We start from the raw sequence: 15772 nt of genomic DNA, 5'->3' as shown, positions 1-15772 counted from the left end.
TATATGCCTACGGACTTAGAGGTCTGCGGATATTCGCGGATATATCCGCGGTATTTGTTACTTGGCGGATAAAATCGCGACCGGCGCGGATATCCGCGGGTCATCTGCGGATAATGAGCAAGACATCTGCCCAGTGCGTATGTTGCAATGTTAGTTGAAAACTTCAAGTCTGTTGACATTCTTGGAATCTTGCAGAGCCCGGGTAGAGCGGATATCTGTTGTCCTCAGCCCCTGGCTACGACCGACGTAGATGTACCCAAGAGACCTGCGTCTAATCCGTTTCCGCGACCGTGTCTTTTGTGTGGCCTGTGAAGAGCTCTCTGGGTGGCAAACCTGCCCACTGTCTACCAGACAGGTGCCCGTTGCAATTTTCCGCTGACTTTAGCAGGCGCTTTGTAGTGACCGAGTGACAACGTGCATCGTGGCAAATATCAGTGAGAGTTCTTTCTTCAAATGAACACCATATCGATGGATACAATTTCGTGTAAGGTGAAAAAAGGCGATTTTACATTAGTGGATGAAAACAAATTGAAATCGCCAATTTGGAAAAAATTTGCATACGTATTTGATGGCAACGAAAAGATAACAAATATAGTGGCTTGTTTTGCATGTAAAAAAGTATATTCCTACACTGGACACAAAAGTGGAACTTCAAATTTGCTAAAACATTCGTGTGAGGCTCGACAAAGTAGCATAATTACTTATTTAAACACCAATAGAGACGTGAAAGTTTCTGAAGTTCCGCCAAATTTGAAGACAGCCGCGACAGAAAAACTTATCAATCTTGTCAGCAAAGACATTTTACCATTCGAAGTTGCATGTGGATCTGGGTTTCTCGAGACGGCACAGTTTCTTATTGATGTGGGGGCCAAGTACGGTGCAGTGAGTGCTAAGAAACTGCTACCTCATACAACCACTCCTAATTTCTATAACCACTGAATTTGTTTTCACTCTTCGGAAGACCAGTTATTTCTTCCAGACAACGTCAATTATTGCTGGCAATTTAACTTTTTCACAGGTGCGCCAGCGTTTTGCAGTGTAGGCCTAATAATGTAAACATTTTCACCTGTAAATTACGAGGACTGATCGCGTGAGCTATAATATAATAATCATCTGACATCAATGGCTTCAAAATTTGACACATCCAAGCAGTGAGGACAAAAACAACTGTCGGTAAATGATGCAATGTGCTACTAACAGTTTAAAACCATCGTCATTTTCAGCTGCCTTGGCACAAGAGCAGCCAAATATAATTGTTTCTATACATATATTTTCATAATTTAATACTATTACATTGAATTTTATTTTCTTAAATAGCGTTTCCAATCCTACGAGATCCGAGCCGCTACTGTGTGTGTTCCGGAGCGCCAATGCTTTCCTGTTTGGAATGGTCTGCTTTAGAGTGGGTATAGAGCATTTCCTGTGATTTAAGAAGTCAAAAGTAGTTAAGCTGTCGCAGAAATGGCACCCTAACAATAATTATGTCATTACATACCACAATTCCAAGTACTGCTGTCTGTTGCTATTAATTACTCATTCAGAACTTAAACATATGCGGATGCGGTTAAGGAACTTGTGGACGCGGTACGGACGCGGATCGCACTTTTCTTATACGCGCAGACCTCTACGGCCACGGTAGCTACTTTAATTGTATATTTTCACGTTGCTAACTTTTGTTGGTGTGATTTTTAAGTTTTCTTCACGTAGATCATTTTAAAATAAGTACAATTATTTCAGAACAAAAACAGTCTCGGCCGCTAAAATATTTAATGTCAATGAAGCGTTTTAACCTTTTGGGGCATTATCAGATTGTGTAAGTGACCCATCAGTCATAAAATCACGTGCAATTTAAAATAAACACCTTGGTAACCAGATATATAATCCACCCACTATGAAACATCTAAACGATGAAGTGGATCATCTTTCTATCTCCAGCATCATGCCAGTATTATTTTGCAAATAAGGTATTTGTTTGATTTTCAAAACTGGACTGCATTTTTCTTCTGGTAGCTGTTGTCGTATGGCGTGACCTATTCGACGGATACGTACAGAGATATTGATTGTTTGTTATCTGAAGGCCCATCCCTACAAATATCCTATTCCACAAAATTGAGGGTTTCTGAATGTATCTTTTGGACAATGATTTAATTCTTCTTTAATTTTGAAATTCACTGACGAAGTGTTGTTCACTACTTTGATTACACACTCTGCAAAATTTTATAGGTTCATATACTATGCTTCTGAAATATGTCTTTTTCAAGTACCGAGCGAGGTGGCGCAGTGACTAGCACACTGGACTCGCATTCGGGAGGACGACGGTTCAATCCCACGTCCGGCCATCCTGATTTAGGTTTTCCGTGATTTCCCTAAATCGCTCCAAGCAAATGCCAGGATAGTTCCTTTGAAAGGGCACGGCCGACTTCCTTCCCCGTCCTTCCCTCATCCGATGAGATCGATGACCTCGCTGCCTGGTCTCCTCCCAAAAACAACCCACCACCCCTCTTTTCAAGCCCATCCTCCTCAGGACATAAACAGTTTCTGCGGCTGCACTGTGTCATACGCCTTCTCGAGATCTATGAACACTAAATGGCTACTCAAATTCCTTTTTGTCTCTCTGTAATTAATACAACCTTCGATATAACAAATTCCATTCCTTGGGCACTATTTATCCCTCTAAAATGCAGTAAATAACTATTTAAACATTCCCATGAAACACTCAGTCTATACTAATTCTATTAGTATCTTTCCTGGTCCATGAGATTTCACAATTTGTTTCTTTCACAGATCTTTCAATTTCTTGTGCGGGTATTTGGTTTACGTTTCCTGCTGATAATTCACTCTCGGAATTCGGTTCTGTCTCCTTATACTCGCTTCTCTCTTCTGTAAGCAGTGATTTAAACTGATTTTCCCCTCCTGTTGTATTTGTCCCATCTTTTACAGCTCTTCTTAAACTCTTCACCATTTTCCATGCTATTGCTACCTTTGAATCGCCCCCATACATCTGTTTACCTTCTCACATCTCTTTTCCCACATCTCATTTTTACTATTAATAAGTTTTTTAGCCTCATTGTTTATTCCCATAAATTTTTCTATCCTCCGGATCTCTCGGCTTCATTTCTTCTAAACCGAAACTGACATGCTCTACATCTACATCTACATCTACATGATTACTCTGCAATTCACATTTAAGTGCTTGGAAGAGGGTTCATTGAACCACAAGCACACTATCTCTCTACCATTCCACTCACGAACAGCGCGCGGGAAAAACGAACACTTAACCTTTCTGTTCGAGCTCTGATTTCTGTTATTTTATTTTGATGATCATTCCTACCTACGTAGGTTGGGCTCAACAAAATCTTTTCGCATTCGGAAGAGAAAGTTGGTGACTGAATTTTCTTAAATAGATCTCGCCGCGACGAGAAACGTCTTTGCTTTAATGACTTCCATCCCAACTCGCGTATCATATCTGCCACACTCTCTCCCCTATTACGTGATAATACAAAATGAGCTGCCCTTTTTGGCACCCTTTCGATGTCCTCCGTCAATACCACCAGGTAAGGCTCACACACCGCGCAGCAATATTCTAACACAGGACGAACGAGTGTAGTGTACGCTGTCTCTTTAGTGGACTTGTTGCATCTTCTAAGTGTCCTGCCAATGAAACGCAACCTTTGGCTCGCCTTCCCCACAATATTATCTATGTGGTCTTTCCAACTGAAGCTGTTCGTAATTTTAACACCCAGGTACTTAGTTGAATTGACAGCCTTGAGAATTGTACTATTTATCGAGTAATCGAATTCCAACGGATTTCTTTTGGAAGTCATGTGGATCACCTCACACTTTTCGTTATTTAGCGTCAACTGCCACCTGACACACCATACAGCAATCTTTTCTGAATCGCTTTGCAACTGATATTGGTCTTCGGATGACCTTACTAGACGGTAAATTACAGCATCATCTGCGAACAGTCTAAGAGAACTGCTCAGATTGTCACCCAGGTCATTTATATAGATCAGGAACAGTAGAGGTCCCAGGACGCTTCCCTGGGGAACACCTGATATCACTTCAGTTTTACTCGATGATTTGCCGTCTATTACTACGAACTGCGACCTTCCTGACAGGAAATCACGAATCCAGTCGCACAACTGAGACGATACCCCGTAGGCCCGCAGCTTGATTAGAAGTCGCTTGTGAGGAACGGTGTCAAAAGCTTTCCGGAAATCAAGGAACACGCAATCAACATGAGATCCCCCGTCGATAGCGGCCATTACTTCGTGCGTTGCACAAGAACGATGTTTTCTGAAACCATGCTGATTACGTATCAATAGATCGTTCCCTTCGAGGTGATTCATAATGTTTGAAAACAGTATATGCTCCAAAACCCTACTGCAAACCGACGCCAATGATATAGGTCTGTAGTTCGATCGATTACTCCTACTACCCTTCTTAAAGACTGGTGCGACCTGCGCAATTTTCCAATCTGTAGGTACAGATCTATCGGTGAGCGAGTTGTTGTATGTGATTGCTAAGTAGGGAGCTGTTGCTGTTAGATACTGTTACAAATTCTTAATGTAACATCATTTCGAAAGATTTACCTATATTTACCTGTTACTGTAGACGCTTGCCAAGATAACTAAGGAAGGAATATGTGTCACAGAAACAGAATGTTATACCCTTCTTACTTTAAGGTTGAAATGTGTTATCCACGAGTTCACATTCCTAGCAAGTGAGGTTTCTTTGCGTGACCCATTTTGTGGTACATTTTAATGACAATACAACATAGTGAATAAATGAGTTTATTATTTGTACTACGAACACACATAGATGGGCGGTTTCATAAACAACGTGCTCAGTGGAGGATGCGAAAATACGAGATCAGGTAATGGTGCGAATGGACGGGTGGAAGCGAAGAAGAAGAGTCCGTGCGTCGCTAGAGGGTTGCCGGCTGGCGCTGAGTGTGTGGAGGGGTGAGGACGACGGCGACGGGCCGGCCAGCGAAGTAGGGCGTCGCCGTGCCTCTGACGACGGGGCGCCGAGTCGCGGGGGTCGTCGGCGGCTGACGAGGCGGCTGACGAGGGGGCTGACGAGGCAGCTGACGAGGGCGCTGGCGCTGAGGCCTCCGCGGGACCTGCAACAAACCGACACGCCGGCTGTGACGCTCCTCTCAGGCTCCCCAGCTTTCTGCTGGTCTGAATGCCCGTGCTGCATGCTCCTAGTAAGTTTCTCATACGTTTCCTGCTGTTGTAAATAATTCATCTCTACAGTACTGGACAGAGATGAATGAGCGCACTGAATGAGATGTCAATAAGATCTTTGACTCTGTGTTTAGTTTTATCTGTGGTTGACTTGCTAGTCAGTCACTTGTGCAATGCATGAGCATTCTTGTACGAGGCATAATAGCAAGCAGTTGAATTTTTAGAGAAGGAGATTTGTTGTATGTGAATCTGAAAGAAATTATCTGGAATACTTTAGGGAGATGAAAACTTGTTTGTGAACATTCATCATTGTTTCTGTTGATGGAGAAGACTTTGGAGGAATTTTCCAAGGTGACCAATGCACACGCAAGAATGATATATTTGTTTGTCAGGACTATTAATTGAAGGAAATTTTGCGCCTTAGATAACTGATAATTGTTAATTTTATCTCTTTGATTTTCATTATGTCATCAATAACGCAATTGGTTGAAATGTTTGTAAATTTTGTAATGAGAGAATTTCGTAGTTATTAGTCTTCTTATCAGAATCAGATTTTCACTCTGCAGTGGAGTGTGCTATGATATGAAACTTCCTGGCAGATTAAAACTGGTGCCCGACAGAGACTCGAACTCGGGACCTTTGCCTTTCTCGGGCAAGTGCTCTACCAACTGAGCTACCCAAGCCCGACTCACGCGAAAGGCAAAGGTCCCGATTTCGAGTCTCGGTCCGTCATACAGTTTTAATCTGCCAGGAAGTTTCAGAGTCTTCTTATGTTCTACAGTCCTTTTTGTTAACAATCGTCTAATTTTTCAATTACGATTGTCTTTAAAGTAAAACCCCTCTCCACAATTCGTATTAAAGTTCTTAATATTTTTTCGTGTGTGCATTACACCTTACGCCACACGAAGTCACAGATTGTTTCTGACAAGCAAGAAGAAAGAAATCAGTATTGAGTAGTTTATTTTCCTTTAGCAGCTGCATGTGCTGATTTGTGTTTGCTTTCGAGAACGCCGGCCACTTATTTCTCCTACCGGTGTCTTTATGCGACATAAAGTTTCATCTATACACATTTTAACTAATCTGATTAATTTTGAAGGTATTTTAAACTTCTGCATTATATTGAGGAATGTCTGTCGGTGTATGCTATCATAGGCCTTTTTAAAAATCTACGAATAATATGTGGACATCTACATTGAATTCCCACGTCTTCTCAGTTACTTGTCTCAGGGTGAATAAGTGATCTAATGTGGATTTGTTTCTGCGGAAACCGCAATAAGCTGTCGCGAAATTCAAGTCTAAACTGAAGAATTTTCTCATGGGTCACTTGTTCCATTCTGTCGGTTAAGTTCAGAATTTAAGCAAATTCTTAAATTATATTATTGATTACGTTAATCAGCAGCTTGTCGTCTACATAGAAACGGTATAAATTTTATTTGTTATTACCTTGTCTGATGTTAATCTCACGTACTGAGGGTCGCTCCATGATTATGAAGATGTGCTCCTCAATTAGGTCCTACGGAATTAGACGTGTAAAATAAAAACAAATAAAACCTGGAAAGATACGCTGCAGGCAGGCTAAGTCGCAGAGGCGCTTTGGAGCACCTCACGTTGTGCGCAGTTGCCGCGTTTTCTTCCCAGAATTTTCCATGTAACAATCAATCGCGCTCTGGGAGGTCAGGATTTTTACAGAAACGCGCTTACTAAGGAGGGGGGCGCGCCTCAGATAGTCTTCCGCGTACACGCGGATTCAGACGTGGGACGCGACGGAGCAGCAGGCAGCGGTTGCTGGTGACGTCACACGTAGGATGAAGCACACCCAAAGCTCTGATTACGCTCAAGGACGCTGCTGGGCGCACGCGAGGCCGTCTTCTTCCCGACACTGTTTGTACACAATACAGTAGCCAGCAGAATGTGCTGCACACGACGAATCGCCCATCAGTCACGCTTTGCGCCCACACGGGCTTGAAAAACGGTAGTCGACGTTTCCTCTATGTGTTGAAACGTCTCTGTGAAGTCGTTTCTTAAGACGCTTGTCGAATTCGGTACAACTTATTCATTTTACTATCTGATTTTAGCTCAATTCATGAACTCTTTCAGAAAGACTGAGTACTCAAGTAAGGCCTATTGAATATTATATGTGTGTTTTGATGTTGGGTTTCGGTTTTGTTTTGTGGGAAACGCTGAATTGGTCATCGCCTGCTGGGAGCAGACAATGTTGCTTCTCGTTCGAAGAAGAGCACAATATGACCAACTTAGGTTTCCAATACCTGAACAGAGATGTTAACCCATCTTAGTCGAAGGCTGTTTTTGTGTGTGAGGTTGGTGACGGAGGGCTACCCCTCTGGTAGCTTCCGCTGCGCGGGGAGCTAGGTAATCTCGAAAGAGAAAGGGGCACTCTTCGGTGAACGCTTGGTGAGTACGGATCGTAGCTCTTAAAGGGAGTTTCAGGTGATAGGAAGCAGGTTGAGTTATGTTTAACTGTTGAAATACTTAAGAACTTCAGCTTAACTGAAGCGTGTGAAGCGAGTTATTTTACCGAATGTGCCATAATTATTTTTCTTTAAACAGGCGATTTTTGGGTATTTAAGTGTGGAGGCTACTTTGTTCATTTTGAACAACGGTTAAGTAGAATTTCAAACGGTGCATATGATTTGGAAAAGCTGTTTAGGGTCACTTCAACCGTACGTGAGTGCAATACTGTGTCGAAGCTCGGATGATTTTTAATGATTTTTAATCTTATATTTTGTGGAAGTTCCTTTTGTCTTTGTATGTCGATTTTGTGCCACATGTTTGGTAATCAATGACCCTTCTGGTCCACGACGGCACCGCAGTAGGCCTTATTTTAACAGTTTGCTTGCTTATTGAACTATAATTTCTGCAAGAATTTCTGTTCTTTCGTGCGCTTTCTACAAAGCAGCACAACAGTTAGATTCGGAATGCACCACGTGTTCTAGTTCGGCCGTTTGCAAGCAGCAGAAGCAGTTAGTATGTTGAATAATTATCGCACAGCTTCGTGATTTGGTTAAACCTCTGCCCAGAATAGCGCATGCGTAGAATCGTAATGCGAATCTCACTGAGAATTGTTTTTTGGTATGAATGCAAAGGAGATAATAGTATCATTTCTCCCACACCCGTTTTTGTGTTTCTTCTTGCTGTAGTTAAATTGTGCTATGTTACATTCTCACGTAATTCTTACTTAAATATTTCTAGTCAGGCACCAGTTATATGTAGTTAGGATGTGTAACCAAACACTTAGATACAATAAATAATCTACGTGAAAGATAAATTCTGTAGTGTTGATCTTACCCACTTACTCCGATTTCCAATCCTGAATTAATCAAGTTGCTTCATGCACGACATGGAGTGCTATTTATCTGGATACTTAAAGAAATTTTCAATCTTGTAATTAAATTAATAAAGCAATTAAACTAATAATTTTCCAGCTCCGTTTTTCTCTAAATGTTTAGGAAGGGCTTGGTCTGGTGGCGACCCTGAATTTCAATTTTTATCATTATTTGTGTGAGAGAAGCAGCCAGAAATACGAGATAACGTATATGGCTCGATGAGAAACGTCCTAAAGATACTAATACGTTACAATGTGCACTAATATTCTGGAATTACAGTCAGAAACGGATGGAGTGGACGATTCAAAAGTGGTAATTGTGTAGGTCAATGCCAGCAAGTGACCCAGATTACAGATAACTACAATACAAGTAGTTTCTGCCGGATCATCTCCTGTGAAACCAGAAAGGTCGTATTGGTAGCTCCGTGAGGTTGTTCTGAGATAATGCTGTTGCATTCAGAGAATTAGTAACGCTCAATAAATGTAGCGATATGAAGGAAGACCTGTAGAGGATTGGTGTTTTATGCTGGGATTGTTAGTTCAATTTCAACATAAACAAATGTAACGTACTGCGCGTAAATAAGGGGAAAATGTGTCATTGTTTGATTGCAGAATTTAAGAAAAAGGCAAACCTACGTTTCTAGCATTTGTAGACTTAGAGAAAGCTTTTGACAATGTTGACTGGAATTCTCTCTTTCAAATTCTGAAGGTGGCAGGGGTAAAATACAGGGAGCGAAAGCCTATTTACAATTTGTACAGAAACCAGATGGCATTTATAAGAGTCGAGGGGCACGAAAGAGAAGCAGTGGTTGGGAAGGGAGTGAGACAGTGTTGTAGCCTCTCCCCGATGTTATTCAATCTGTATATTGAGCAAGCAGTAAACGAAACAAAAGAAAAATTCGGAATAAGTATTAAAATCCATGGAGAAGAAATAAAAACTTTGAGGTTCGCCAATGACACTGTAATTCTGTCAGAGACAGCAAGGGCTTGGAAGAGCAGTTGAACGGCATGGACAGTGTCTTGAAAGGAGGATATAACATGAACATCAACAAAAGCAAAACGAGGATAATGGAATGTAGTCGGATTAAGTCGGGTGATGCTGAGGGATTAGATTTGGAAATGAGACACTTAAAATAGTAAATGAGTTTTGCTATTTGGGGAGCAAAATAAATGATGATGGTCGAAGTAGATAGGATATAAAATGTAGACTGGCAATGGCAAGGAAAGCATTTCTGAAGAAGAGAAATTTGTTAACATCGAGTATAGATTTAAGTGTCAGGAAGTCTTTTCTGAAAGTATTTGTATGGAGTGTAGCCATGTATGGAAGTGAAACATGGACGATAAATAGTTTGGACAAGAAGAGAATAGAAGCTTTCGAAATGTGGTGCTACAGAAGAATGCTGAAGATTAGATGGGTAGATCACATAACTAATGAGGAGGTTTTGAATAGAATTGGAGAGGAGAGGAGTTCGTGACACAACTAGACAAGAAGAAGGGACTGGTTGGTAGGACATGTTCTGAGGCATCAGCGGACCACAAATTTAGCATTGGAGGGCAGCGTGGAGGGTAAAAATCGTAGAGGGAGACTAAGAGATGTATACACTAAGCAGATTCAGAGTGATGTAGGTTGCAGTAGGTACTGGGAGATGAAGAAGCTTGCACAGGATAGAGTAGCATGGGGAGCTGCATGAAACCAGTCTCGGGACTGAAGACCACAACAACAACAACAACAACAACGCTGTGATTCACGTTAATTAAATATGTAGGAGTAGGAAAGACAGCTACCAGACTGAGATTCACTGGTAGAGTTTTCAGGGAGCGTATATAATTCAGTGGCAATCGTCGACCTAAAATTAAATAGAGAAAATGACTGTGTATTCAAGTATAATAATACTGTACCAACAGCCGTTGTTTTGATACTGTTTTATTGGGCAACCAGTGTTGACGTTCGTATCACGTTATCGTACGGTTGTCGCGCGAATGACGCCAAGTACCAGTCGTGCATGTATACTGAGGTGACAAAAGACAAGGTATAGTGCTATGTACACATACAGACGGCCGTTGTATCGCGCACACTAGATATAAAAAGGCAGAGCGTTGGCGAAGCTCTCATTTTTGCTCAGATGAGTCATGTGAAGAAGTTTCCGATTATATTATCGCTTCACGACGGGAATTATGAAACTTTGAACGCGGGATGGTAGTCCGAGCTAGACGCATAGGACATCCCACTTCGAAAATCGTTAGGTAGTTCAATATCCTGAAATCCACAATGTCAAGAGCGTACTGAGAATGCCAAATTTCGAGCATTATCTCTCACCACGGCCAACACACTGTCCGACGGCTTTCACTTAACGATCGAGACCAGTGACGTTTACATGGGGTTGTCAGTGCTAACAGACAGGCAACACGGCTTGAAATGACCGCGAAAATCAATCTGGGGGGGGTTCTATGAACGTATCCGTTATGGCAGCGCGATGCAATTTGGCGTTAATGGGCTACGGTAGCAGACGATTTGCGCAAGTGCGTTTGATAATAGCACAACACCGCCTGCAACGCCTCTCCTGGGCTCGTGACCATATCGGTTGGGCCATAGACAACTGGAAAACCGCGGGCTGGTCAGATGAGTCACAATTTCAGTTGGTAAGAGCTGATGGTGGGATTCGAATGTGGTGCAGACCGCCACGAAGCCGTGGTCCCACGTTGTCAACAAACACTGTGCTCTCTGGTCGTGTCTCCATAAAGGTATGGGTTGTGTTTACATGGACTTGACTGGAGCCTCTCGTCCGGCTGAACCGATCGTTGACTGGAAATGGTTGTGTTTGGTTACATGGAGACCATTTGCAGCCATTCACGGACTTCATTTTCCCAAACAACAGTGGAATTTTTATGGATGACAATGCGCCATGTCACCGGCCTACTGACTGGTTTGAAGAACATTATGGACAATTTGAGCGAATGACTTGGTCACCCAGATTGCTCGACATGAATCCCAGCCAACATTTGTGGGACATAATCGAGAAGTCACTTTTGTAAATAGTCTTCACGGGTTTGGCGCCGGATCACGTTGTGCAAATTCCACAATATTTCCTCAGAGCAACTGACCGACGTGTTCAGGTGGTTCAACCTTGCTGGCGGCTAGGTACGACTGACGGTATGGCAGTGATTTGCCATATTCAAACTCCCTCTGTCGGAGGGGCTCTCCGGCGCGTGCGCTGTACGCTGCTAAAGAAACTGGTACACCAGCCAAATATCGTGTAGGGCCACGGAAAGCACGCACAAGTGCCACAACACGACGTGGTATGGACTCGACTAATGCCTGAAGTAGTGCTGGAAGCAATTGATACCATGAATCATGCAGGGCTGTCCATAAATCAGTAAGAGTGCGAGTGGGTGGAGATCTCTTCTGAACAGCACCTTGCAACAAATCCCAGATATGCTCAATAATGTTATTCTCTCGGGAGTTTCGTAGCCATCGGAAGTGTTTAAATTCAGAAGAGTGTTCCTGGAGCCACTTTGTAGCAGTTCTGGACGTGTAGAGTGTCGTATTGTCCTGCTGGAACTGTCCAAGTCTGTCGGAATGCACAATGGATACGAATGGATGCAGGTGATCATACAGGATGCTTGCGTACGTGTCATCTGTCAAAGTCGTATCTAGATGTATCAAGGGATACATATTACTCCAATTGCCCACGCCCCACACCATTACAGAGCCTCCAGCAGCTTCAACTGTCTGCTTCTGACGTGCAGGGTCTGTGGATTCATGAGGTTGTCTCCATACCCGTACACGTCCATCATTCGATACAACCTGAAAGGAGACTCGTCCGGCCAGGCAACATGTTTCCAATCATCAACAGTCCTATGTCGGTGATGAAGGGCCTACGCGAGGCGTAAAGCTTTGTGTCACGTAATCATCAAGGGTACACGAGCGACACGGAAAGCCAATATTGATGATGTTTCGTTGAATGTATTGCACTCTGACACTTGGTGACGGCCCAGCATTGAAATCTGCAGCAATTTGTCTAAGTGTTGCACTTCTGTCACGTTGAACGATTTTCTTCAGTCGTCGTTGGTCCGGTTCTTGCAGGATCTTCTTCCGGCCGCAACGATGTCGGAGATTTGATGTTTTAGCAGGTTCCTAATATTCACGGTACACTCGTGAAATGGTCGTACGAGAAAATGCCTACATCATCGCTGCCTCGGAGACGCTCTATGCCATTGCTCGTGCGTCGACTATAACACAACGTTCAAAGTTGATAATGTGCTATTGTAGCAGCAGTAACTGACCTAACAACTGCGCCAGACACTTGTTGTCTTATACAGGCGTTGCCAATCGCAGCGTCGTATTCTGCCTGTTTACATATCTGTGTATTTCAGTACGCATGCCTATAGCAGTTTCTTTGCCGCTTCATTTACATTTACATTTACATTTATACTCCGCAAGTCACCCAACGGTGTGTGGCGGACGGCACTTTACGTGCCACAGTCATTACCTCCCTTTCCTGTTCCAGTCGCGTATGGTTCGCGGGAAGAACGACTGCCGGAAAGCCTCCGTGCGCGCTCGAATCTCTCTAATTTTACATTCGTGATCTCCTCGGGAGGTATAAGTAGGGGGAAGCAATATATTCGATACCTCATCCAGAAACGCACGCTCTCTAAATCTGGACAGCATGCTACACCGCGATGCAGAGCGCCTCTCTTGCAGAGTCTGCCACTTGAGTTTGCATTTATCTCCGTAACGCTATCACGGTTACCAAATAACCCTGTGACGAAACGCGCCGCTCTTCTTTGGATCTTCTGTATCTCCTCTGTCAAACTGACCTGGTACGGATCCCACACTGATGAGTAATACTCGAATACAGGTCGAACGAGTGTTTTGTAAGCCACCTCCTTTGTTGATGGACTACATTGTCTGAGGACTCTCCCAATGAATCTCAACCTGGCGCCCGCCTTACCAACAATTAATTTTGTAAGATCATTCCACTTCAAATCGTTCCATAAGCATACTCCCGGGTATTTTGCAGAAGTAACTGCTACCAGTGTTTGTTACACTGTCATATAATCATACAATAAAGGATCCTTCTTTCTATGTATTGGCAATACATTACATTTGTCTATGTTAAGGGTCAGTTGCCAGTCCTGCACCAAGTGCCTTTCCGCTGCAGATCTTCCTGCATTTCGCTGCAATTTTCTAATGATGCAACTTCTCATCCGCGAAAAGCCACATGGAACTTCCGACACTATGTAGTAGGTTATATATATATATATATATATATATATATATATATATATATATATATATATATATATATATATAGTGAAAAAGCAATGGTCCCATAACACTCCCCTGTGGCACGCCAGAGGTTACTTTAACGTCTGTAGACGTCTCTCCATTGAGAACAACATGCTGTGTTCTGTTTGCTAAAAAGTCTTCAATCCAGCCACATAGCTGGTCTGATATTCCGTAGGCTCTTACTTTGTTTATCAGACGACAGTGCAGAACTGTAACGAACGCCCTCTGGAAGTCACGGAAAATGGCATCTACCTGGGAGCCTGTATATAATATTTTCTGGGTCTCATGAACAAATAAAGTGAGTTGTGTCTCACACGATCGTAGTTTCCGGAATCCATGTTGATGCCTACAGAGTAGATTCTGTGTTTCCAGAAATGATATGATACGCGAGCAAAAACATGTTCTAAAATTCTACAACAGATCGATGTCAGAGATATAGGCCTGTAGTTTTGCGCATCTGCTCGACGACCCTTCTTGACAACTGGGACTACCTGTGCTGTTTTCCAATCATTTGGAACCTTCCGTTCCTCTAGAGACTTGCGGTACACGGCTGTTAGAAGGGGGGCAAGTTCTTTCACGATTGCTTTTAGAGTTAATAAAACGCGTTTTATTAAAGTTCTTTAATCAATATTTAAAACAAATAAAAAATACATTTTTAGTTGCACTCGACTACGGGGTGAACCTCATGTGAGGCGGAGGGGGACCCAGCATATTCCACCAAGGGGGCAAGGGGTCAAAATAAAAAGAAAAGAAACTCGCTTATTTGAAGGACGTCCCTTTACCCGAAGCACGCTGTATATGTAGCTACCTCCTGTAATACCAGGAGACACTTAAAAAGAAAAAGGTTCCGTACGGTTGGGTGTGCATGAGGCCGGCGACGGCAGAGGCGCCCCTCACGAGGACGGCCGGACACGTGCGACCCTGAGGCGAGTCGAGGCGAGACGACAGTCAGCGCGACGCGTCGGCGCGGGCCCGCTATCGCTGGCCAAACTGCTGCGTACCACGCCTCGCTATCTCTGCCCTGGAGGCCGCCGTCGGCTCGTTACGAACCACATAAAATCATACTTTCGAGCGAGAAACGCCCCACGTCGCCACTGTACTTCACTGCTCTCCTCTCGTGTTGCGTTTGCTAATACCGGGTATCCAAAAAGATACAAAGAATTCAGTTGTTTGTTATAGACAAACCATAAAAGGTAGAAAAACATCGCACGTGCCACTGGATAGAGGAAGATCGTATGTTTAGACATAGCTGTGTGTAGTAACATGGGGACTACAGCAAGAGAGAAATCACTATTTGTGTTGGATTTTGCGTGAAGTCAGTCCATTGTTCGAGTGCAACGCCGTCGATTCAGCAAGACGCCGCCGTTTACAAGTTCACTACTGGCTATTTAACAGACGGGAAGAAGATACTGTGATATGCAAATGACAAGCTTTTCAGAGCATTCACACAAGGTTGGCGCCGGTGGCGACACCTACAGCGTGCTGACATGAGGAAAGTTTCCAACCGATTTCTCATACACAAACAGCAGTTGACTGGCGTTGCCTGGTGAGACGTTGTTGTGATGCCTCGTGTAAGGAGGAGAAATGCGTACCATCACGTTTCCGACTTTGATAAAGGTCGGATTGCCGCGCGGTATTAGCCGAGCAGTCTGGGGCGCTGGAGTCAGGGACTCTGCGGCTGGTCCTGGCGGAGGTTCGAGTCCTCCCTCGGGCATGGGTGTGTGTGTTTGCCCTTAGTGTGTAAGCTTAAGGACTGATGACCTTAGCAGCCAAGTCCCATTTCTCACACATTTGAACATTTTTTTGAAAGGTCGGATTGTAGCCTATCGCGATTGCGGGTTATTGTATGGCGTCATTGCTGCTCGCGTTGGACGAGATCCTATGGCTGTTAGTAGAATACGGAATCGGTGGGTTCAGGAGGGTAACACGGAACGCCGTGCTGCA

At 43.5% G+C, this 15772-nt stretch overlaps 1 protein-coding gene across 2 annotated transcripts in view; it reads right to left on the bottom strand.

Annotated features, from left to right (window-relative positions):
• Window positions 1-4790: 4790 nt before the first annotated feature.
• LOC126281555 (insulin-like growth factor II) overlaps window positions 4791-15772 on the bottom strand; it is a 91845-nt gene continuing 80863 nt past the window's right edge. For both annotated transcript variants that reach the window (XM_049980625.1, XM_049980624.1), the window contains exon 5: window positions 4791-5128. In XM_049980625.1, the coding sequence (XP_049836582.1) occupies window positions 4931-5128 (198 nt within the window). In that variant the 3' untranslated portion in view covers window positions 4791-4930. The remainder of the gene's footprint in view (window positions 5129-15772) is intronic.

The sequence above is a fragment of the Schistocerca gregaria genome, chromosome 7 (assembly GCF_023897955.1).
Source record: "Schistocerca gregaria isolate iqSchGreg1 chromosome 7, iqSchGreg1.2, whole genome shotgun sequence".
Lineage (NCBI taxonomy): Eukaryota > Metazoa > Arthropoda > Insecta > Orthoptera > Acrididae > Schistocerca > Schistocerca gregaria.
This window is presented reverse-complemented; position numbering and strand designations above follow the sequence as displayed.